This window comes from Heterocephalus glaber, unplaced genomic scaffold, assembly GCF_053883595.1.
Source record: "Heterocephalus glaber isolate CG9 unplaced genomic scaffold, H.glaber_assembly_v1.0 deba00001097, whole genome shotgun sequence".
In the NCBI taxonomy this organism is placed as follows: domain Eukaryota; kingdom Metazoa; phylum Chordata; class Mammalia; order Rodentia; family Bathyergidae; genus Heterocephalus; species Heterocephalus glaber.
This window is the reverse complement of record NW_028258191.1, coordinates 4,471,928-4,496,885: the sequence shown is the minus strand read 5'-3', so window position 1 is coordinate 4,496,885 and position 24,958 is coordinate 4,471,928. Positions and strand designations below refer to the sequence as shown.

Sequence of the window (24,958 nt, the reverse complement as noted above, 5' to 3'; positions counted from 1 at the left end):
TTTGACTTTAGACATTGAGTCTGTGTAATCAGAAGTGATAACAGAACTTAGAGTGGATATGTTTGCTGATTCAATGATCTATTTTGTACCTTTGAAGAAATAAATTGTCCCAGTGTGCAAATTGGGAGATTTTATTCTATTGCAACACTAAGCTCACTTGTAAAGCCACTAGAAGTCTTTCCATTCTCTAGGAGATGCCTAAGCTATTTACTGAAATCAGGTAGTCAGAAAACACTTAAGCAGTTTCAAAACATACCCAGATTCTAGAAAGTAATGTCAACTCTACAAAAGTTCAACCCATAAAAACTAATGCTACCAAATAGTCCTGTGATGTCATCAAAATGGATTTATTTCCACTTGCATGCAATACTAAATGAGTCAAATCTTAATTTGAATTATTATAAATAATTACATTGTAGGAACTTAACAATAACACCAGCCAAACGAAAGAATGAAGTTATTTTCAAACTATTATACTTCTTGCAAATTAAAAGTAACAACCCACCTTTTTATGGAACTAGACAACAGAAGTCTGAAGCAGTTGCTAAGGTACTCCAGGTGTTGGAACTAGTTCATAGAAGCTCGGAGTATCTGTTCAAGACCCATGGGCACAAGCGTAAGAGAGGGTAGTCATCCCAGACATCCTAGAGGAGGGCTCAGACATTTTACAACTCCCCAGGGATACTTTTCACACTGTAGTCTAAAATACGCTCCCTGGAATACAACTCCACAGAATTGATCAATTCAGAGACATGATCCTAAGTGGTTTTTCAACTTTTTTTTTACTTCCCACGGTAAGAAATTATAATCCACTAGAGATATTTTTAATGTATAACAAGTTTTATGAAAAATATTATATAAGATGTACTTCGATATTTTCAATCCCATTCTATCTTATATCTTAGTCTTTTTTTTTTCTTTTTTAGAGTCATAACACTGTCACGAAGATTTTAGCACCCACTAAGAGATCATGGCCCACCACTTATCTGAAACAGAATTTCCACAAAATAATACCGTAGATATAAAATGTTCCCTATATTTTCTATATCATTTCTCAAAAAATAATGGTTGTGGCATACTGAAATGATTTTGCAGCCCACAGATATGTTTCAATACTGTTTTAGAATGTTGATAGGGTAATTAAGCATTTAACAAGTAGGATTGCTAGGCACTGTTTTAGACTACAGAAAAATAGAATTGAATGCTACAAAGTTGACCATTTAAAAAAAAAAACAGCACTTTCTCTGCTTATTAAACAAAAGAAAACTTTCAATGAAATGTTGATGAACAGTTTTAGTGATTGCACATGCATACTTAGAAAACCTTTCTCAATTCTTGTTTCTTCATAGTATTAGGAAAATTAATAAAAAGAGGCAATTTTTAAAAGCTTTGTTACTTGAGTGATCTGAAAAGTTCAGGAATTTTTAAATTAATTACAGCCTTTTTCAGAGTAATTCTATGTCTTAAGAAACAGAATGTGGGGACCAGGGATTTAGCTCAGTGGCTCCGCGCCTGCCTCGCAAGCGCAAGGTCCTGAGTTTGATCCCCGCTACAGGAAAGAAAAAAGAAAGAAAAAAAACAATGATTGCGCGCGCGCGCACACACACACAAATGCCTTCCTGATTTCATTACCACCATAAGCCTGACCTCCTTGACACAGTCATAACTATGCAGATGTCTTATTCTAAGATTTCAGCTACATCCTTTCCATTTCCCTTTCTCCTTCCCAGCAATGTGGCCTTGTTTTGAGCCGAGAGCATTTCCTAAGATACTGCCATTGCTCCCTTCCCCATCTCCTCTACCTTCTCTAAGCTATTTGGGTTTTTTTGTTTTGGGGTTTTTTTTGTTTTTGTTTTGGTACCGGGGATTGAACTTGGGTCCTTGCGCTTCCGCAGCAGGCAGCGAAACCACTGAGCTAAATTCCTGGCCCTGAGCTATTTGGTTTTGAGTCTCTTCCATTCCTTGTAGAGAACGAAATAGTCTCCAGTCCCTAGGTCTTTCTATTACTTATAAAACAATGCTAGGACTTTATATCAGAATCCAAAACAGAATGATAGGGATTGATATACTTTTGTTAATATACATTACCGTGCATTATTACTAAAGCTTGAGAATGAAGTCTTATTGGAAGATCTAGACTTCTCATAAAATCATCCTTCAGTTTATTATAATTAAAAATCAGTCCTTTAAATACAGAAGAGAAAATTTCACTTTCAATGGAATTAAAAAGTAAATTAGACTTAGACTCATTAGGCCATCATATTTTCTCTTATCTCTAGAAGTATTTTATTAAGGATTACTATTGACCCTGTTTACAATGGAAGTATACTTCCAAAGCAAATGACAAAATTGAGTAGTGAAAAATAACTTACATGACTCATTTCTTGGATTCATAAATTCTATGGATAAAAATCAGTATTCACACTTAGCAGTTTAGAAATAGTTTCTTAGCATAGTGTATAGTCAAAATTAGAGATATAGAACAAACCAGTATAGAAACATTTTTAAATATTTAATCTGCTTGGTATGAGCTTTGTGCACTTTTTTTTGTACATATTTAAGAGTCAAGCATATAAGAGTTTGGCACAATATGAACAATTGCTTTCTCAAAAAATGTTTGTGAACAGAAGGAAAAGAAATCTAAAGAGGCAGACATTACCTCATTTTTCAAATCATTTCTAAAATTGAAGCAAGTAAATATTCTCAAGAATTAAATTAATAATGTTACAAAAATATGTGTTCTTAAATCCTTAAAATTTTTAAGGATTTAAAAATATTTAAGGATGGCTGTTTCTGTGTACACATACATATATAGAAGTATAAATGGTGTGTACAGAGTACTATATATCTGGAAATCTACCCTATGAGGCAAGCTACCACTGTTTCCTCATGAAACTAGACCGTGTTGATCACTGGGTGTCTGGGAATATGATCCAGCACCTGCCAAGTTAATTTGAGTAGATTTTAGTGTTCCCTCCTACTTTTCTTGTTGCTTTTTTGAGACAGGGTCTTGATGTGTAGTTCAGGCTGTCCTTGAACTTGCCCCCAGCAATTCTCCTGCCCCAGCCTCCCAAGTGCTGGTATTCCTTCTACTTTTAAAGCAACACAGACAATGAGAAAAAAAATGCCATTTCATGGTGGCTGGTATAAAATAACCATTTTTTCCAAAGGATTTTGACCTAGTAACTTGTTCCAGAATTCCAGCTGCCTTTTGCTTATTTAAATGCTAAATGTTTAATGAATAATTTATTTTTTAAAAACTCTTAACAACTGTCCCTTTCATTAAACATAAAGTATCTTAGCTACAAAACAAAAAAAAACAAGAAAGAAAAATAACAAACCATCTTCACGTGCTTCAACAAATCAGAAGGATTTTATACAGAACTATGAATTTCCCCAGATAGTGCCCAATCAAGATTAAGTGGTCCAGAAATAAACTATCTCCAAATTTCCCTCCAGGTATAAAAATTCAGGTTCCTTTTTGAATGACCCCCAAGCATTAATGAATGACTTCAAGAACTAACAGTACTTTGGGGTGGGTCTGTCCCTCTATAAGATGTTTCTAACTTCTTGGAGTACCTGGGAGACTTCTAAGATAACTTATCTTCTATCATCTCCCTTCCAGTGTCCTTATCTCCTGGCAATGGACCAATACACTAGAAAGTCAGTTTTCATTTTCTGTACATACATGCCCACACACAGTATCAAACTAATTTCCAGAAGTTGAGCTCAAGTTTTATGGTCATATTAGATTCATTCAACCAACAAATACTTTTTGAATGCCATGCCTGTGTCAGAGGCTGTGTTAGGTCTTTAAATACAAGGAAAATAAAAAAAGAATCTTGCCTTTAATGGCTTAGAAAGATGACTTCAGCTTTCTTCACTATTTGTATAAGACAGCAGGTTTAACCATGGGCAGAGGGAGCTGGGGTATGGGAAAGCTACACATATATTCAGTCATGTGACTTTGTTTTGGAGAAACACAGGACTCTATTACCTTCTATCGTCCACATTATCTCCTTGTATTTTTTAGAAAATCATTATGCTTCTACTTAGAAGCCCTCTTTATCCTTTCATCTCTCAAATCCAAGATCAAATGTTACTACATATGTGGTTTTCTCTGACATCTTCAGTTTTATAATTGTCCCCTTGTTACATACACCTGTTGTAGCTCTTAGCATATTGCATAATAGTTATACTAGTTAATGCAAGAAAAGAGCTTTAAATTTTCCTAGTTTAAAACTCACTAAATGTATATTTTACATAGGATAGGGGCCAGGGATTTAGCTCAGTGGTTTCACCGCCTGCTGCACAAATACAAGGGCCCGAGTTCCATCCCTGGTACCAAAAAAGAAATGTATATTTTACATAGGATAAAGATAAACTGGAAGATCTGTCTTCATCTCTGTGCCCAAACTGGAAGTTCCTGCGGGAAAGGGCAGGGTATTTTTTAAAATTTATATCACTATTTCTATCCTATTGTCCAGCTGAAGATAGCTGTTTGTTGATTAGTTGAAAATTAAGGAAAATGAAAAATACATCTTGATCCACATATCACCTTTAAAAAGCTTATGATATTCACTGCTTTCCTGTTCATAAGGCAAAAATACACCCAGGGTAACTATACATTTTTATTGTAATTCCTCAAGAATATTTAGATGGAGAACTGTAAAAATAATGTTATCGCTAAATGACTACTTACTTGAATCACAAATATGAGTGCAGAGAATGTTGCAAGTTAAAGACCATAAACACTATTAACCTTTAAGGAAAAATCTTTATCTACAGTGTTGCCATGTATATGCCAGAGTATTTTGAAAATGTGGTTTGCTTGTGGTTAGAAGAACAATAATCTCTACATTTAAATATGGCATTTTTATTAAGCAGGTAGGAAAAAAGGCCACTGATAGTGATTACTAGTAAATAAGACTTTAACTACCTCTTTTAAAAAAACGGTTTCCAAATGCAAATAATGCACAGTACCTATGTATGGAAATGGCAAGATTAAAGAAGCAATGAAATATTTAAGGTGTTGATTGTTTTGTAAAAAATCTGGATTAATATTTAAAGAATTGCGTGCAATATGCCTACTTCAGCATTTGATATGTCTTCTTACCATAATCTTTGTGAGCATAGTCATTATTCCATGATATGTCATAAATATTTATATATTTTCAAACAGGTTTTTAAAATCTTATTCTTTAAATAAAACACTAAGAGCTTTACAAACAAAAAGGCACCAAAAATAAGAACCAAGATATATTATGTAAAGGTACAAATTCCCAATAATGAATGTCAGCATATTGTATACCTAAAATGTACCAATAAAATTAATGAATTTTTTTAAAAGGCACCATAACAAATGGGGAAAAAATTACAAATCCTTGCCATGGAGATATTCTGTATGGTATGTTGAAAATGCTGAATTACACTTAACTTCTGTTATCACTTACTAATGTCAGTTATAACAATAATTGCTAACTCCTTTTATTTGTGTAGGCTTTTACACCTTACAAACCTTTTACTTTTTCTCACAACAATCATGCCAAGGATGACATTTTTTCTGAGGAAATAATTCAATGGTAGCAATAACATAAATATATTCATCCCTGTACTCTAATATGATGAAAAGTCAAAATATACATGTCAGATTTTATCAGAATGGTTCAATAAATGTGGTAAGTCTGTATAGTACACTGTTAAAATACATCTACAAAGTTTATGTATCGAGGAAATATTTTGTTATTCTATTAGGTAAAAACAAGAATATAAAATTAATTGTACTACTATTACAACTATGAAAACATTTCTGCATATTTGAATAAGGCTTCAACGCTAACACAGTCAAATGTAAAAGCATTAAAATGTTTTAGTTTTAGATTTGTAGTGACACAACCATTGTTTATTATAATATATAAATTATTACTTTGAAATAAAATTAAAAGCATATACCTATAGTGGCAAAATGCATGTGTTACCTAAAAGAATGCATCTCTTTAGGGGAAGCTCTTTAACAAAGAAAAAGTGATTGTAGGTTCCTTTTCAGTAGAATGTGCTTTTCATCTTCCCTACCCCACTCACCCCTTGAGCTCTGGATCATCGGGATGATTGATTCCACAGAATAACTGCTGCCCAGGCTACACCTCAAGAGATGAATTTTCAACTGGTCTGGGTTATGGTTCATGTATTGGTCTGTTCTGATGCTTAGTTTTGTTTTGTTCTTTTAATTTCTCTAGATAATCTTATTGTGTAGCTTTGGTTGAGAACCACTAATACAATAATAGCAACTGAGATTTTATATCTCAAAATATTAAATATTTTGAATTTTCATCTTTAGTGTAAGACTATCAAGAATAAGAATGCCATTCAAATGAAGCCTGACCTAATTTAAGATATCATAAGTAAAACATCTTTGTACTATCACAATGACAAAAATAATTATTTTTACTCATTGTTTAAAAATCATGATAAAATAGAGTGTTGATGAGAGATGAGCCCTGTCATCCACTGCTTATAAGAATGTAAACCATATAACAATCAATTTCACAAGAGGGTAATTTAACAATATGTAATTAAAGCTTTTAAAATATGTAAACATTTTTATCCCTAGAATTCCATGTCCAAGAATTTATCCTTACAAAATAATTGGGCAAAATGACAAAAATAATGTCAATAAGAATGGTTATCATATTGTGGCCTATAATAGTAAAAAATTGGAAAACATTCATGACTAGGTTGATTATATTATGTGTATCAATACATGGCACTAGTGAAATGATTCTGTAGCTATATATGAGTTAACATGGAAAGACATTCACAATACATTTACTAATGAAAAAACTTACAAAATAAATGAAAGTTCTATCTTTTCCTATGATTCTACTTTTATTTTAAAATATATGTATATGTACTTATATATCTACACATATATTTGCAAATGTATACATGTACATACATGTGGGAAAGCCCAGAAAGCTACACACCAAAATATCAATAGTTATCTCCATAGGTACTTTTTGTTTTCTGCTTTATATATTCATGTACATTCTAGGTTTCTGGGATTCTGTTTTGTTACCATTAAAAGCAGGTACTTGTTTTATAAATAAAGACCAAAAACTTTTTGAAAATAAGAAACATAAAATGAAGATTTGTTACTTTTATCTACCCAACTGAATGAACAACAACAGATTCTGCCATCATCACTGGTCCAGCTGTCCAGCCACTCAGTTTCTACTTGTCTCTTTGCCTGTTTGATACTCAGCAACAGCTGTTTCTTAGTATGTCAAACTTCTTCAATATATTTATTTTCAAATTAAATAAAGTTCCATTAACAGATGTCAAATCATCTCTGATACAGTTAATGCAGTTACAGTCAATGAAGTTGCCATGTAATAAATGCTGTACATTGAAATGTATCATAATGCATTTTAGGAACAGTCTTGCTTAATATCCATAATAACTGGGTTTCTTTTTCCCCCTGTTTTAGGAAGTACAGGTCCATCTTCCTCCGTAGCCATAGCTGGCTCCAATCATCCTGCCATCACAAAGACAACATCTGTTCTTCAGGATGGAGTCATAGTCACCACCGCAACTGGAAACCCCCTGCAGAATCAACTGCCCATTGGGAGTGATTTTCCTTTTGTTGGCCAGGAGCACGCACTTCATTTTCCATCCAACAGCACTTCAAACAACCATCTTCCACACCCCTTGAACCCCAGCCTCCTCAGTTCTCTACCTATCTCTTTGCCAGTGAATCAACAGCATCTCCTAAACCAGAATCTATTAAATATCCTCCAGCCTTCAGCAGGAGAAGGCAAGTCTGAGATCAACCTCCACCCTTTAGGTTTTCTCAACCCAAACGTAAACACTGCTTTAGCTTTTCTCTCCGGTGACATGGATGGACAGGTATTACAGCCTGTTCACTTTCAGCTCTTAGCAGCCCTGCTTCAGAACCAAGCCCAAGCAGCTGCCATGCTTTCCCTGCCATCTCTCAATCTGACTATCTCAGATCTTTTGCAACAACAAAATACTCCTTTACCCTCATTAACACAGACGACAGCCCCACCAGACCATTTGCCAAGCAATTGGTCAGACAACAGCCAAGCTGAGACCCTTTTAACTAGCCCCTTGGGGAACCCTTTACCAAGTTTTGCAGGCAGTGACACTACTTTTAACCCCCTATTCCTCCCAGCTGTCACTGGGGCCTCAGGATTAATGGCCTTGAATCCCCAGCTGTTGGGAGGTGTCCTGAACTCAGCATTGGTCAACACTACTAATCATCCAGAGGTTTCCATAGCAACCTCCTCCCAGGCAACCACTACCACAACCACTACATCATCAGCAGTGGCAGCACTGACTGTCTCAACACTTGGTGGGACAGCAGTGGTGTCCATGGCAGAAACATTGCTGAATAGATCTAATAATGCTGGGGGTGCACCTGGTCCAGCTAAACTCAACAGTAACTCTGTGGTGCCACAGCTCCTTAACCCTCTACTGGGGACAGGTCTGCTTGGTAAGTTAAAGTTTTTCACAAAATTTTTTAATAAGAACGTTTTTCTAATTCTATTTTCTCCTTTTGAAAAACTCCATTTTATCACATTATTTTTTTAAAACGTTTTTGTTATGTCACAGCTTGCTTAAGGAACTAAATATAACAACACCCACACACAACCATAGTTGTACAAACATGAATGACTTTTTTTCTTTCCTTTATTCTAGCAATACTAAATACCATTTTAATCTGCTTTCTTTTCTAATTCTGATGCCACCTAAACCTTACCTTATCATTCTCTTAAGCCAAGTAGAGTCTTATGTTCAAATAGTAAAGCACAGGTACATCTTAAAAAGAACTTATTTCAATTTTAATTGGTGTGGCATCACAGGGTTCGTATGAGCAGCTGCACTGTGGATGGAAACAGTTTGAGGAAGTATTTTCCAGGCAAACCCTAAATAAACATAACTAAATGCTTTGCCAGCAAAATAAAAAGCCCTAAAAACACTCAAAACTAAAGTTATCCAACCTCAAGGAAACAGTCCCTGTAGCTGCTTCTAGATTTCCTCAGACCAAATTATTATTTTAGATCTTTGTGTCTTAAAAACAAAGTCCTTCATGTCCATTATCCTATCACAAACAAGTTAGAAAATAGTGTCAAGTGAATTTGACTGATGGATGCAGGTAACTAACAGAAACTATAGGGATGGTGCCCATAAAGCCTAGAAATATAGACAAATACCCGTGATACAGACAAAGATCCATGGGCATCTTCAGTATGCAAAATCATTTTTTAAATTGTTTATTTCCACATTTTATGGACACTTTTATAAGATAGCAAAACTAATTTTGTCAGGCCTTGAAATCATTGTTAAATAACCTAAAAAGCATTACAGATTTATAAATTTCAAGTTATAGGACAATTTCTGTGACATTGTTCTCAGAATAATTTCAGTAATTCCAAAATAATTTTGAGTTTTAAATATAAATTTAGGTCTTAATGCTTAATTAAGATGTATACAATCCAGTTAATGCTAATAATTAATGTTATATTATTTACTTTTATGATGAATTTTTTTGTATTGTTAGCCTTCTTTATAATTTCAATTTTAGATGACCTTTAATAAAACATAAAATGTATATTTCTAAACTAAATCTCTTATTTTATTTGGAGGTATTTACTGATGATTGTGGCTTAAGAATGAAATTTTATAAATAAGACCTAATCACACCCACTCATTTTAATCATCTGGTCAATTATTTATGATTGCTAAAATATTTTAGGGCAAATTTTAACCCTTAATTGTAGGTGTTCTAATAAAAATAGAGGCAAGGAATCATATAATACTGAAGCTTAATATATAACAGTTGGTTAATGGATAGGGCAAGGACTAAGTAGTCTCTACAAGTTTAAAAAAAAATTTTAACCTAGTTATGGAAGATAAAACTAAATAATAAACTACTCATTCCTTACCACTTAGTAAGATTTTGATTCCTTACCACTTAGTTAGACTTTGAGAAGAAAAAAGAGAAATTACCCATGTAAGTTTAGGTTTTAGTTTTTGTTTCAAAAATTCTCAGGTATAAAGATAGGCATAGGATCTCTGAAGAATTTCATTGACTTATATTTTATGTTTTTCAAACTGTAGGTGATATGTCATCAATAAACAATACTTTGAATAACCATCAACTGGCTCATCTGCAGTCGCTGTTAAACAACAATCAGATGTTTCCTCCAAATCAACAACAGCAGCAACTTCTCCAGGGATACCAGAATCTCCAGGCCTTCCAAGGACAGCCCTCAGTCCCCTGTCCCACTAACAGTAACCCCATGGCTTGTCTGTTTCAGAACTTTCAGGTACTCTTCCTTTCTTATGCCACTTTAGTAGAAAACAATGTCTGGGGCGGGGGATTTAGCTCAGTGGTTTCGCTGCCTGCCTTGTAAGTGCAAGATCCTGAGTTTGATCCCCAGGACCCCCCCCAAAAAAGTAAGACAAAGCTTGAAGAGAATCTATTGTACTTAGCTATTAGGACATAACCAGTGACTTGGTAGAATGTAGTTTGGATCGAGTGGTGATGGCAGGAGCCATATTGCAATATGTGAATGAGACATTAGGAATTAAAGCCTGTGGATTATTCTTTTTAAAACTCACTTTAAAGAACATAAGAAAAACAGAGCAGTGCTCTAAGGGGAACATGAGCTTAAACACAAACTTTTAAAAGATGGAATCCATTGCCAGGCATGGTAGCACACAAGTGTAATCCTAGCACCCGGGAAGCTGAGGCAAAAGGATCCCAATGAGTTTGAGGCCAGCCTGCACTACATAGGGAGTTCAAAGTCAGCTTGAACTGTATAGCAAGACCCTGTCTCCAAAAACGAACAAACGAAAACATACGGAAGCTATGCACATAATTATTCTGTAAAGGAAAGAGACAAAAATTGAAAGTGATTGAACATAAAGAACAAAAGAAATAGTAGATGAGGCAAGATCCCTGAACGAGGACTTAGAATCCAGAGTCTAAATGCAGAGCCTACTTAGCCAGAGAGCAAAAAAGGCCCCTCTTACCCTATGAAGCAAGGCAAGATTTAGGACAGATACAGTGGCAGAGAAATATGTACTGTCAGGAGCAGAGAATATTAGAGTGTACAAAATTATAAGAATTCCTACCTGTGAATTAAGGTCATCTACTAAGAGCAGTGTGAGTAATAGTACAACAACTAGCTTAAAGAAAGCAGAGGGAGATTTGAATAGCTGTGGAGAACGAGAGTGATACCTAACTGGAAGATCACAGGATTGAAGGGCAAGCAACAAGCCCCCAGTGGAAGTTGGAAACCATATATTCCCGTTCACGAGATACTCAGCACCCTCACTGTTGATACAGATAAGACAGGCAAATGAAATAACCCAAGATTTGGATTTTTATCTGGTAAGTATAGACAAAGGGATAACAGTAAGAGGGAGGCTGATACGTTGTGGAATCCCAGGTTCCCTTTTAATAGGGGAGGATGTAAAGAAAAAAGGGAGTAATTCTTGGGGTATAAATCCAAAGTATCAAGGGTCTGAAGCAATAATTTTTAGGTGAGTGTTAGTAAAACTAGAATAACCTCAGAGACTTTTTCAAACTGTATTCATCCTTCCTGTACTTATGGAAATTCTGATATGTTCCCTTATAGACATTGCTCCCTTCACCACCTCCCGATTAGAAATCAGTTCTGTAGTGAGCCATTGTCTTTGATAGTGTGGGGATGTCCATACTTGCTGTGGCCTAGTAAAGCTGAGGAGTAGGTGTTACCACCACATTTAAGTCTTCAAAACTATAGTGTCATACAGGAGTCTATTTTATTTTCTCTTATATTTCAGTTAGTTAAGTCATAACCTAAAAACATCTTGTGTTTGACTATCTCAAGTTTAATTTTTCTAGAAAATGTTTAGCAATTTTTAAATTAAAAAAAAAAAAAGAAAATCTGTTGAGTGAGTTCAACCAAAGAAACATTACCCAAACATAATTAAGAGTTTTTTCATAAGAAATGGAGTTTTGTTTTTTTCATTTTTGAGTCTTGTTCTTTATATTTCCTTTCTTATTAGATCTGTCCTTTGGTAAATCTTAAAATTATGGTATTTCTCTTTGAGGCCTTAAAAATTTCTCTCCCCACCCCCTTTTACTTTTTTGTATTCCTTAAGGTGAGAATGCAAGAAGATGCAGCTCTCCTAAACAAAAGAATAAGCACTCAGCCAGGGCTCACAGCAGTTCCTGAGAATCCAAACACTACACTTCCACCTTTCCAAGATACATCGTGTGAGTTGCAACAAAGGATCGACCCGTCTCTTGGTCAGCAGGTGAAGGATGGTCTTGTTATGGGTAGCCAAGGTGATGCTTCCATAGATGCCATTTACAAAGCAGTTGTCGATGCAGCCAGCAAAGGAATGCAGGTTGTCATTACCACTGCTGTCAACAGTACAACTCAGATCAGCCCTATTCCAGCTCTGAGTGCCATGAGTGCCTTCACTGCCTCGATTGGCGACCCATTAAATCTCTCCAGTGCTGTCAGTGCGGTCATTCATGGACGGAACATGGCAGGTGTTGATCATGATGGCAGGGTGAGGAATGCAAGAGGGACCCGGCTGTCCAAGAATCTAGACCATGGGAAAAATTCAAATGAAGGAGATGGGTTTGAGTATTTCAAGTCAGCAAGTTGCCACACATCCAAAAAACAGTGGGATGGGGAGCAAAGCCCCAGAGGGGAGCGAAACAGGTGGAAGTACGAGGAATTTTTAGATCATCCAGGCCATATCCACAGTAGTCCTTGTCACGAAAGGCCCAACAATGTCTCTACACTGCCATTTCTGCCTGGGGAACAGCACCCAATACTGTTACCACCAAGAAACTGTCAAGGGGATAAAATTCTGGAAGAGAGTTTCAAATATAATAACTACAAAAGAACTATGATAAGTTTTAAGGAGAGACTAGAGAGCACTGTGGAAAGATGTGCACACATCAATGGGAACAGACCTCGACAGAGCCGGGGATTTGGAGAGCTGCTAAGCACTGCAAAGCAAGACCTAGTCCTAGAGGAGCAGTCACCAAGTTCCTCAAATAGTTTGGAAAGTTCTCTGGTCAAAGACTACATCCATTACAATGGAGACTTTAATGCCAAAAGCATTAATGGGTGTGTGCCCAGCCCTTCAGATGCTAAAAGCATTAGTAGTGAAGATGACCTAAGGAATCCAGACTCCCCTTCTTCAAATGAGTTGATACATTATGGACCAAGGACGTTCAATGTTGGCGACTTGGTCTGGGGCCAAATCAAAGGACTGACTTCCTGGCCTGGAAAATTAGTAAGAGAAGACGACGTTCACAATTCATGTCAACAAAGCCCCGAGGAAGGGAAGGTATACCAATCTTTATCCATTGTCAAATACTAACCTTTGTTCAGATATCAATTATTGTTTTTTGTTATCATCACTTTGGATTCTTTGGATGTGAATTTAAGATTCTTCCTGACTCATTGAGGTCTCACAAGCTTCTGGAGCATAAAATGAAGAGGGGATGGTTATAGTCACCAAAAGGTCATATCAACAAGGGGTGAGTTACGAAGCATTTATAGATCTCACTAGGCTCAGATGACTAACCAAACAACCAGATTTCCAGAATTTTGTCACCTCTGCCTTCCTTCCTTGCATTTACCTAGTTTTTTCATTCTATAAACAGAGGAGGAAGGTAAGTGTTAATGACTGCGGGGAGGAAAAATATGATAGCTGGTGGAGGTACAAGAGTGGCAGAGGTAGGGCCCCTCCCAGGTGACAAGAAGTGCCAGAGGACAGTGTCTCCTCCATGTGCTTACACGTAACACAGAGCTGGGGAGGGGGTAAAAATCTGGGTGGAGTTGTAGCCATTTTGGGAAGCATCAGGTAATGTCTAAATTCAGAATGGTGTCTCCTTTCAGGAAAACTTCTGTGCCTTTATAACATGTGGAAATGTTTAACCAATGGTCTGGTTCTACTTAACACAATCTGATCATTATAAATTAAATGAAAACTTCTCCATGAAACCACCATTCAATTTAGAAGAAATTAGCAGGAGTTTTCTGATCTTCCTTTCCCCCCTTTCAAATGGTAAAATTGGCTCACTAGTCAAGGCATTTGCAGAATGTTTTAAATAGAAAAATTTATATCTGACCAGGAGATAATTATGCCCATTCCCCCTCATATGTTGAAGAAACATAATTTTTCATCTTCTTAAGTAAAATTATTCTTACAGGTATATATTATTCTCTTGAAGACTATATTGTATAAAGAACTATTTCAACTTTGCTCAAATTTTTACTGCCACTTAGATTTAATGCCAGGAAATGAAAGCATTTTAATGAAAGCATTTTTTTTTAATGAAAGCATTTTTGCCAACACAATAAAAGGATTGTCTTTCTCCAAAGGAACAGGAGGTCCTTAAACCTTTGCTTATAATGTCTAATATATACTTGTCAGGATACAGTCTGGGTATAATGTTTCTACGTTTGATAAGAAAATGAATTCCATATTCCTGTTCTCAACGTATTTTATTCTCTGTACTCTTCTGAGACCAGACAAACATTTTCTAGCTTGGTAAACCTAAATATTTTTGACAGTTTATTCACAAAATAATTAGAAACAGCAAAAGTGGGCTTTTATGACATAAATAGAACTGCTACATATAAAAAATGTACACACCAAACTGTCTTACAAATTCTGTGCCAATGAATCAAGTCTTTTTTTATGTGTCATTTTATAAAAAGCTTAACTAAAGATTATGGCCGCCTTCCCTAGAAACATATTTTCTGTCCTAAATGCCTTATCTAAATGTCTTTTTCTACCCTCGGGAGGATAAGGGCATGTACTTTTAACACATTTCACATTAAAGAGTGGTCTGAATCTTCTGATAATCTGTGCTGGCATGTTCCTGAGTTTGAGTTTTTCACTGATGTTAAACTTTCTTTAAAAAAAAAAAAAAGTATTTAAGAGTACAAGAAAGACTTATTTTGCTTCTTTTAAATAACAAATTTAAATCAAACTAGTTTTGATTCACAATAAAATAATAATAAATGTTTTAAAATCCAGATTCTTCTTCCTTATTTTAGTCAATAGATAAATTCCTGAAAGGGAACATGAAATTGCTTCAGAAAATTCAAATCTTCTTTCTATTGCCTGATGTTTTAATTTTGCATGCTCAAGTTAAAACTTTCATATCAATATACACTGAAAGTATTTTTAGTAATTCAGAAAGCATAATTTAAGGCACACGTTTTGAGGTGAAAACTAAAAACATGTAATAAAATATTAATGACAATGTATGAAATATTTATCTACCATTAAAAAGCAAGGTATAACAGCCTTAAAAGCTCTAGGGCACTTACTGTTTTTACAAACCTCGGGTCCTTCAGGACTCACCTCACTTTTACACATAAATCCAAAGTACTACTTCATAAAAGCCTTTTTCTCCTATAGTTCACAAAACAACAAAGGGAGGACTTCCTTATTTAATGATTCCAGCGAGCCCAGCAATACTCTCATTTCATAACACCAGAAAAGGTAAAATTTCAAACAGGTTTGTCTGACTTAAAACCAAGTAGACTTTGCGTGACACATTAGTGACTGTGGCTCATCAAGAAAAGATTAAATTATGTTCAGTATCTGTGTAAGAAAAAGTAAAATCTATTTCAGAAAGCTCTCTAATAAAACATTTAAAAAATTTGTCCTCTTATTCAAATGAACCAATTTTGATGAAAATTTTATTTATCTAGAACCTCTTAGTGCTCTATGATGTTGAATAAATAAAACCTTATGCATTAATAACCAGTTTCTGCTTTTACAAAGGTAAGAAATGCCTTAAGTTCCCTTCTCTATACTAAAGTGTCTGATACCTTAATAAACTCTAGAGAGAAAGACAGAGATTAGCTTCATAAACAATCTGTTTGTTGTAGTAAAAGCTATTAATTCTGCCTTGCTAAAGTGGAATGTGAGATCATTTCCCCTAGTGTTTAACTTTGTAGTGTCTCAAAAGAAAACCTTTGCCAAACAATTTTCTTACACATTTTAAACCTTCTTAGCATCTTAGCTTTCATACTGTTTCTGTGTCTACTAAAGTAATCCAAGATTTCAATCAGATCCCACCAGATAAAATCTATGTTAACTCAAGTTTTAAAATAGTTTTATTATCTCCCACCTATCTGACAACATATCATTTGTTATTTTTAGTTCATAGTCTTTGTTCTTAGCCAGTCACTCCACATTCTTTCTGGAAGTAGGCAAAATAAAAAATATAAATAATTAATTAACAGGATTGCAGATTACTGTTTCAAAGCAAGCTGGGCACCATTCATGTTTTCATGTTGCATGAGTAATCTCTGATCCAAAAGAAGCCAGTGCTGTGACTGGAACTCTGATCCTACAAACAGCTGTCCTTACATTAATGGTCCTTACATTAATATTTTAGCAGGCTCTGTTGGTCATTATGGTAAATGACTTGGTCAGTTTATGATCTTAGAAGAGCATTTTAAATCCTTAGTGGGGTAGAATATGTAACAAAATGATTGACAACACATTAGAAATATTCTGCAGTTTCTGAGGTGATCTCCTAAGAGGTATGATTTCTAAGCATCAAATACTAGAGACTCAGAGAGAAAACAAAGCATGGCAGAAAGATGCCTGTCTTTGAGCATTCTGATGTGAGCTTAATCCAAGCACTACCAGTTATGTAAGTGCCCTTGTTTAGGTATATTAATCTCCCAGGAGCTACAGTCTCCTCATCTCTCTGGGAATATTAATTCCTACTCAGAATGATGTTTTAAGAATTAAATGAAATACCATAGATAGATTATCCAAGCTATCCTTATTCTGTATGGCTGAACAGGATGACACCATTATAGAACTGAGGTAACTGAATTTTGTTACTGTATTATTCATCTATGCACTATCCATGTGTGGAGGATTTCCTAATCAGGTTGAGGATGTGTCTTAGTTACTTTTCTTGTTGCTGAAACAAAATACCCAACACTCAAAGGTAAAGAACAAAGGTTTATTTCAACTTAGAGTTTGTAGAGGTTTCAGTCCATAGTCAACTGGCTACAAGGCAGGGTGGCATGGCAGAGAGGCATCAAGGAGGACAAACAGTTTATAGCAGGCAGAAGCCAGCAAAGCAGCAAAGTAGCAAAGCAGCAGACATCAACAGCCTGCCTCTCTCTTTTATCTTTTCCAAGCTACCCACCTTTTGGATGATGCCACCCACACCCAGGGTGGGCCACCCTTAAACCCAACATCACATCCTTAATCCCAGCATCACACACCCTAAATTTTGCCATCTCCAAAAAGCCCCACCTATGACCGCATGAGGCTTTGGGGAAATATCTAGATATAAGTCATAACAAGATGAAAGAATCATAAGGAATATATTTGATGAATGAAATAGTTCACATCACGTACAAATTGCTGTATCTAAACTGTTCATTTCAAGCAAAAGTTCCACATTGAAACATTTTAAAGCAGTTTGTTGAGTGAACTTTAAAGTCCCTCTTTTCTGATACTTTCTAAAAAAAAATCAACTAAAACTTTCTACCTCTACATTCTTACCTCCCCAACCCAACACATCAATATTAATTAGTAGAGATTTTTTAATGATTTGTGAAAAATTTGGGGGACTCATGGATATATTACTGTTCTAATATTGAACGTATGAAACAGCACTGGAAGGGGACTGTGTGCCTTTTACTGTTCAGGAAGTGGCATCTCCTAATTATTTTTTCCCTTGGTAATCAGTTTGTAATGATGTGTATACTGGAAGATGGTTATACTTTATACTCACTCTAATTATTCTTGTGCAAGTTTCTCTCCAAACCATGAACCTTTATTGTTTGTGGTTTAATGGCCAAAAATAAGACCTCAGTGTTGTGTCCCAATACATAGTCCTAGCCAGGTAGATTCTCTTCCAGATCTTGGCATAGTAATAGGGAATTGGTAGAAAGGAAAATGGCTACTTTCAGTTTTACATATATCTGCCATAAACTGCAAACATTGTAAGCCTATGCAACTATGAGGGGAAATGATTATTTTTATGTATTCATCTCAGTGATTATTTTAAAATAAGGAAAATACTTTCTAAAGTACTTTCCATAATTATCTGCTACTTTTGATCTTGTGTAAATTAGCCTTAAAAAGTTGTCTCGCACAAAATAATAGTAAACTATGAAATTCTTATTTTGTTTCTGTATAAATAATTTTCACTTTTTGAACATCAGCCCATTGGTATTAATATTTCATTACTCTTACTTTGGGGGGCGGTACTGGGAATTGAACTCAGGGCCTCATGCTTACCAGGCAAGTGCTGCACCATTGAGCTACATCCCCCGCCCCTCACTGCTCTTTCATTTAATATGTATTACGGACTGAGCTGAATTTAAGAAAGGATTTATTACCAAAGCAGCACCAAGATGTTTCTTTTCAATGAAACATTTGTTGTTGAACCTGTAGAGAGATACCTCCTAATTACCAAGGAAACGTCTACAGAAAACCAGTGAGGAGAGAGTGCCCTTCCTTAGAATCACACTTTGACTTTGTTCTACGTGGTTGTATTTGGCAGATAGTGAGAAAATTGCTCTTTGAATAGTGGTTTAAAAAGCTGACAAAATTTATCATTAAAACTCATAACCAAATTTATTTGGAGGCAGAAACCTTGTTGTGTATCACTTCAGTATCACGAGCACACACGTTTTGATAGTGTGGTACGTAACAGATGTGGCTTCCTTTGCATTCTTGGGTGTATAACCTTAAGAAGGTGAGCCTGGGGACCTACTTTGGGAGCTGTGCCTCCTGTGATGTTTAAACATCTTACTTTGAAGAATATTATTTCTATGCTTGATTATCAGTGTTAGCTAATTTTTGCTCTTTGATAATTTTCTGTTGAAAATACTATTTATGTATTCACTTTATTTCCTTAACTGTTGTTGGAAATGAATCCTTTTCTCTGTACTCAATCAATATCTTCAATACTTAGGCTGCATTTTGGCTGGTGGTAGGAGAGGAAAACAATGTTCTATCAGCACAAGGATCTCCGTGAAAAGGAAAATAGGTTTTGGAAAGTAATAAGAAAAATAAAATCTAAGCCAACTAAGTCAGTTTCTGATCCAAATTTGAGGGATAGTAAGAAATAAGAATGAAATAAGACAAAAAATGTGAATATCAAGACTAAACTTAGTGAAAGCTTGGGTAAGACTCTAAACTTTATTGTAGTCAATTGTGGAATATCAGAAACTTTTTGTTCCTGAGCAAGATTCAGCAGTAGTAGGAGGTATGTCTCCCTTCATACAAGTGACAGATCCAGCACAGAGTGCACAAGCTTGTCAATACAAGAATCCCAAGTCTAAGGCAAATACATGCTTCTGTGACATGAACTTTTTAAACAGTGTATTCTTAAAAATTCAAATTTACCCAAACGTTTCATTCTGTTTATGTACTATAAACTGATATGGAATTTATTATCACTTTTAGAATAGACTAACTGTCCTGTAATACAGTTCTATAGCCTTTAAAAACACTGCTATCCAAAGTGAGGAGGAAAGGAAACACAAAAATAATGCTTCAGATAGTGCCACTGACTAAAACTGTGATAATGTCGATGTGGTTAGTTCATATGAAAAAATAATAGGATTCAATAAAGGATTTCTCAAAGTGAGTTCTATTGGTGTTCTATTGCTAGAAAATTGGGTTTATCCTTTCTGTCACAAATGATTTGACTTTTTATCTGAAATTATTTATCATTAATTTCCATTCTTTCAAAAACATTGAAATACTGCATTTAAGTTAAGTAGGATTTTTTCACTTTTAAGATGTTATTTTTTGAAATAGTTCTATTATTTTAAGTATTTATTTAATAAATATTTGTTAGTAATAATCCTAATAAGTGCTTCATATTTGCTTTTTGCTTTAGATCTGTATTTTCCAGACTTCAAAATTGTGTATTACTAATACTATTGTTCCTTAAATTTTTTTCAGCTCATTTACTAATTTATTCATCCAACAAAAATGTATTGGGCATGTATGTACTAGGTACTATTCAGGCCATCTTTACTCTTATCCTATGTGAGAAATCATAGACATAATGTCATTTCTAATATACATCTACACGAATATATAACTATTTAAAATGCTTAAAGGTTTGTTCATGTTCCACCTAAAATAATTTCACTTACCACTAGTGACATTTTGAGAAAGAATACTTTGGTATTTTTAAAGCACCTCATATTCATGGTCTTTTTTAGATGTGCATACCTATCCCCATTTTACCTGTGAGAGAACTGAAGCTCAGAGAAGTGGCACACCTCAGGACACAAATCACAGGCAGTTAAGGCAGGCCCTAACCCTGGGCTTCTAACACTAAGCTTAGTTCTCTTTTCATCATACCATTCCCCCAACAACAGAACATTGTCAAAATGGAATGGGAAGTGAAGAATTGAAAGGGAAGCTTGAGGTCAGCTGTCTTAGCTCTGTTATAAAGTCTGTGATATGGCATGTGCTCTATCCTTTGACCTTTGTTTGACAGCTTTCCCCAGAACTAAGTAGTGGCAAATAATTGACAAAGAGAGGTGTTATCAGGATGAAGCCACCAGGGAATTTTGACATCACCTCTAGTTAACTGGTTCTATTCAAAAGTGATCTAGGTTTATTGATCCAGATTCTTGTAATATGTACAATACCTCATTTTAGAGGATTGGTATGGATTTCTGAAAGATTCGCATCTCCTTTTGCCATAGCTTTTGTTACTTCTGAGATACACTACATGCTGCTCTCCTGACCCCAAATAAAGTTAAATCGTTCAATGTTTAATATGTGCCTTGTGAACAAAATAAATAACCAGAAACTCAGCCTTGTTCAGAAAAGCTCTTTAGTCTATGGCCATACCACCCTGAACACGCCCGATCTCATCAGAAAAGCTCTTTATCCTCTACCATATAATAGTACCTGGATTTATGAGTATGTTTCTAACCCCACTGAATGCACTCTGAGACTGTGTGTTGAAGAATTATTGTATCTAAAGAATTTGGATGAGTGAAAGAAAAATTTTAAATGTCAAAAATAGTCAACATATGTGTATTTATATATAAAGTAATATGTGAACTATAAATACACATACATTTCAGGTATATTTGATGATGATTATTAAATAACATATGTAAAGAGTTATGCCATGATGGCCATTACCACTAAGTAGTATCATTATTGGGATAATAATTATTGAGACTGTGTAGGCAGATTATGACTAAAGATAAATTATGAAGTCCTCTATTTCTCACTAACATAGGAATTAAATTATTTATAGAACCTCTGGCTTAGAAATGTACAAGAATCCAATAATTATAGGTAAAAGTATTTAATATCTTAAATTACTTTCTCCTTCAGTATAAATTTAAAAAAATATATTTGTATATGTTTATCCTTTTTAATGTTACATTTGTGTACTTGATTTTCAGTATTTTTATGATTCATAAATTAACTAAGTAACTTCTAAGGGAATGTTCATTAAATAATTAAGCATGATTTCCATTTGATGATATACTGAATTTATTTTGTTCTTCTCTGATACCAGTTTTTTAGCATATCATTAAAAGAGTTTCTTGAATATTGTTCTAATATATGAATATTTCCCCAGAAACAACACACAATCTTCAAATATATTACACAATATAGGAAAGTACTAAAATTCTGAAAAAGATTAAACATTTTCCTCTGGATATAATATTCTCATAGCAGAAATCCACAGTGGTATGTATCTTGTTTATATTTAGTTTTAGAAAGCATTATCATTTCTTTGTCTTTCAAGGTCACTGAGTCCTTTATAAATAATATAGTTCATTATGACAGTACCTTTGAGCCTCAGAGGCAGATTTAAATGAAGAACCATGCTAGAGAATTAGTTCAGGAAAAAAAAATCACTGGAAAATTATCTAAGCACAAAAAATTTTGAAGATAAATTTGGGCAAGTTATTAAATTTCTGTTAAACTTCTGTTAACTTGTAATTTGATTTTAAATAGTTTAATTTTTGAGTGTGCATTTGTGTGTATATATTTTGTGAATGTGTGTAATTTTATATATAACTTTATATATGTATAAATTTTTGTATAAAACATATATAATGTTATATATGTTGTATATTTATATAAAATGTTATACATAATTTATATATATATAAATGACTGTATAATTCAAACATATTGCAGTTGTTATGGTGGAAAGAAGTTAAGTATTTTGGAACTAGAGCTGAGTTTTAATTCTGGCCATGTTAACTAAAACTCTGGAGTCTCATCTGCAGAGGAAAAATACTAGTTGGTAGTACTAGCATATTAAATGATAAAACAGTGCCTTTTACATAAAAATGCACAAGAAATGTTTTTACTGTCCCTTATTCCTTATTTAATTAAAAATAAAACTGGAAGACTTAAAAGATAGTTTGACCTAACAGTTTTTTAACATTAAGACCAAGAGGGTAAGTTTTCATTTGTTGAGTCTTGCTTTGTTTCAGTGTGAACCTGCATTCTGTGGCCTGACCAATACCTTTTAAAATCTCTCACTACACCAGTTTAGATCTAATTGAACTTTATGTTACAGGACAGCTCTCTCTCTGCAGGCAAGAAGATGATTTAAATATAAGTGGAATTAGTTATTGATTACATAAGTATAATATGCACAACATCTTTCCTATTCCCTACATGTGAGGGAACACAAGATGGAACTTCATTTCTAACATGAAATGTGAAAATATATCTTAGACTTTTTTGTTTTTTATAACAACATATGGATGTATTCTGCTTACTTAAGCTCTTTTAGTCATCCAATCAGAGGATACTTTTCTTTATGTAAGGTATTATACAGAACAAAGTTGTCTCTTGTTCTGGCACACAATGGATCAGATATCCCCAATGAACTTGTGTATATGAGACATTTGAATTCTTTAAGACAAAGTACAATGAAAAGAAAAATAAAGTTCCATTATTTGATTTTTTACCTGACTGAACAATTAGAAATGCATGTATTCATACATAATGGAAACACTTTGTTAATCTTACTAGATTTGAAAGGGTCATAGAGAAATTACTTATAAATGAAATTAATGGGTCAGACAAGAAGATTTAAAGACAAAGGTTAATAAGTTCCTTGCGAATTAGTATTTATTTTCTTCCTCAGGTATTTTTATGAGCTCTGAATTTTTACATAAAAGTGGCTTAGGAGCAAGGAGGAGAAACTGGAGTAACAGATGGCTTGGATATTTGCCTTAAAGCTGTGTTTACACAGCAAGCAACACTGTTTTTACTTAGATCAATTTTTTTACAGGTCAATAAAAATAGAAAAGTTTTCTAACAGTCCTTTTATTCACAACTGACATACAAGTTTTCCTATTTAGCATTTTTCTCGAGAGAGTGTGTGACTTCAAGAACCATGATAGAGATCACTGGGTAGGTGGAAGTGGGGAATAAAGGCTGCACTGTGTACTCGCACCACGATCACCACCACCATTCTTGGTGGCCGAACTGTTAAGGTAGCACTTTACCCAAATCGGTAGTGATAAAGCAGGGCAGGAGAAGGGACGTGGTCATAAGGTATTATTGATAACAGCTTTCTCCCACACCAGCACGAACCACCCTTGGCCTGCAGCCCCATTTGCTTTGTGGCCTCTGCAGAGCATACCACATCCTAAATAATAATAGTTGCTCTATGCTAGGCTGTATTCAGCATGATGTCACATTTTAATGCTCACAGCAACTCTAGCAAGAAGGTAGGTGTTACTGTCCTCATTTTAAACGGGAGGAAACTGAGTCTCAAAAAAGTTAAATGTTTTCTCATGCTAAGAAGTAAAGAGGTAAGATCCAAACTCCAATCTCTTGGCCACAAAGCCCACTCTCTTCCCTAATTTCATCTCCTGTCTTTCCTTAAAGGAATTCTGATGTGTGGTTGCTAAGCATCAGGCAGTAGAGAAAGCAAACCAGGGTTTCTGATTTATATAATTTTGTGAAATGAAAGTCATTTTAATACTAAGTTTTGTTCCCCAGATATTATTTTCAAATGTTGACAGTTTCAAAGCCAGTCTTTCATTTCTGCTGATCTTGCAGCTTGGAGCCACTGAATCAACCTCTGAGCAAGGACAGAAAATTTGTCAGGGCAGTGAAAGTTAAAGCTCCCTCCCCTGGTGCACCTGCTTGTACAGCAGGAAAGTAAAAAACCGTGTTTAACAATTACAGGTCTGGGTAATGTGGTTTGGTCTTCATACCTTCACTCAGGTGGAGCCCGAGAAGTTGAAGACACTAACAGAAGGTTTGGAAGCCTACAGCCGAGCCCGGAAAAGAAACAGAAAGTAAGCATTTTTGTTTTCTATTTTGTTTCTCAAGAATATAATTTACTAGTTTTCCTTCAAAGAAACAATCAAATCACACTGATTTGGTCTATGTTGTGACCTGCCTCTGTACAGTCAGAATTATCACCAAAGAGGACCACTATAGAGAAGCCAAACTAGCTATTAAAAAAATATTTTAACAATTTATGTTTACTCTGTGTGTAGGGTTTGCTTCTTCGTCAGTGGGAAATAGGATTATTAGTTATTTCAATATCAATTAAATGTACTCTATGAGTTTAGTGAGTCTATCCATTTGTAATTCAAATATGTTGGGATGGGACAAATAATACCTAATTGTACACGTGTAAATGTGGCAGATTAACCATTTAGTCAAACTAATATGCTCACTAATGAATATTGGTCACAGCAGGGGTGTAGACTTTAAAATAGATTTTCTTTGGAATTATAAGAAGTTGAACTTTAGGCCATTATCAAGATTTTCTGGGTATTTATTTTCTTAGTACAGATAAGTAGATAATATTAGAAACCATCTTTGCCATTATACAATGTAGTTTTATGTATCATGGCTATTCATATTAATGTAGAGAACTACAAAT

The 24,958-nt window shown here is 34.7% G+C and overlaps 1 protein-coding gene across 33 annotated transcripts in view; it reads left to right on the top strand.

The window, feature by feature from the left end:
* The window catches only part of Mbd5 (methyl-CpG binding domain protein 5), a 437,449-nt gene that overhangs the window by 392,725 nt on the left and 19,766 nt on the right, over positions 1-24,958 (top strand). For 29 of the 33 annotated variants that reach the window (XR_015450821.1, XM_087210018.1, XM_087210009.1 and 26 more), the window contains 4 exons: positions 7,487-8,512; positions 10,141-10,349; positions 12,175-13,383; positions 24,250-24,362. Coding sequence is in view for 31 of the 33 variants with exons in the window: in XM_087210018.1 (XP_087066144.1) it covers positions 7,487-8,512; positions 10,141-10,349; positions 12,175-13,383; positions 24,250-24,362 (2,557 nt within the window). In the remaining 2 variants the exon portion in view is untranslated. The remainder of the gene's footprint in view (positions 1-7,486; positions 8,513-10,140; positions 10,350-12,174; positions 13,384-24,249; positions 24,363-24,958) is intronic. The other 4 variants (XR_015450822.1, XM_087210032.1, XM_087210033.1 and 1 more) reach the window with 3 other exon arrangements.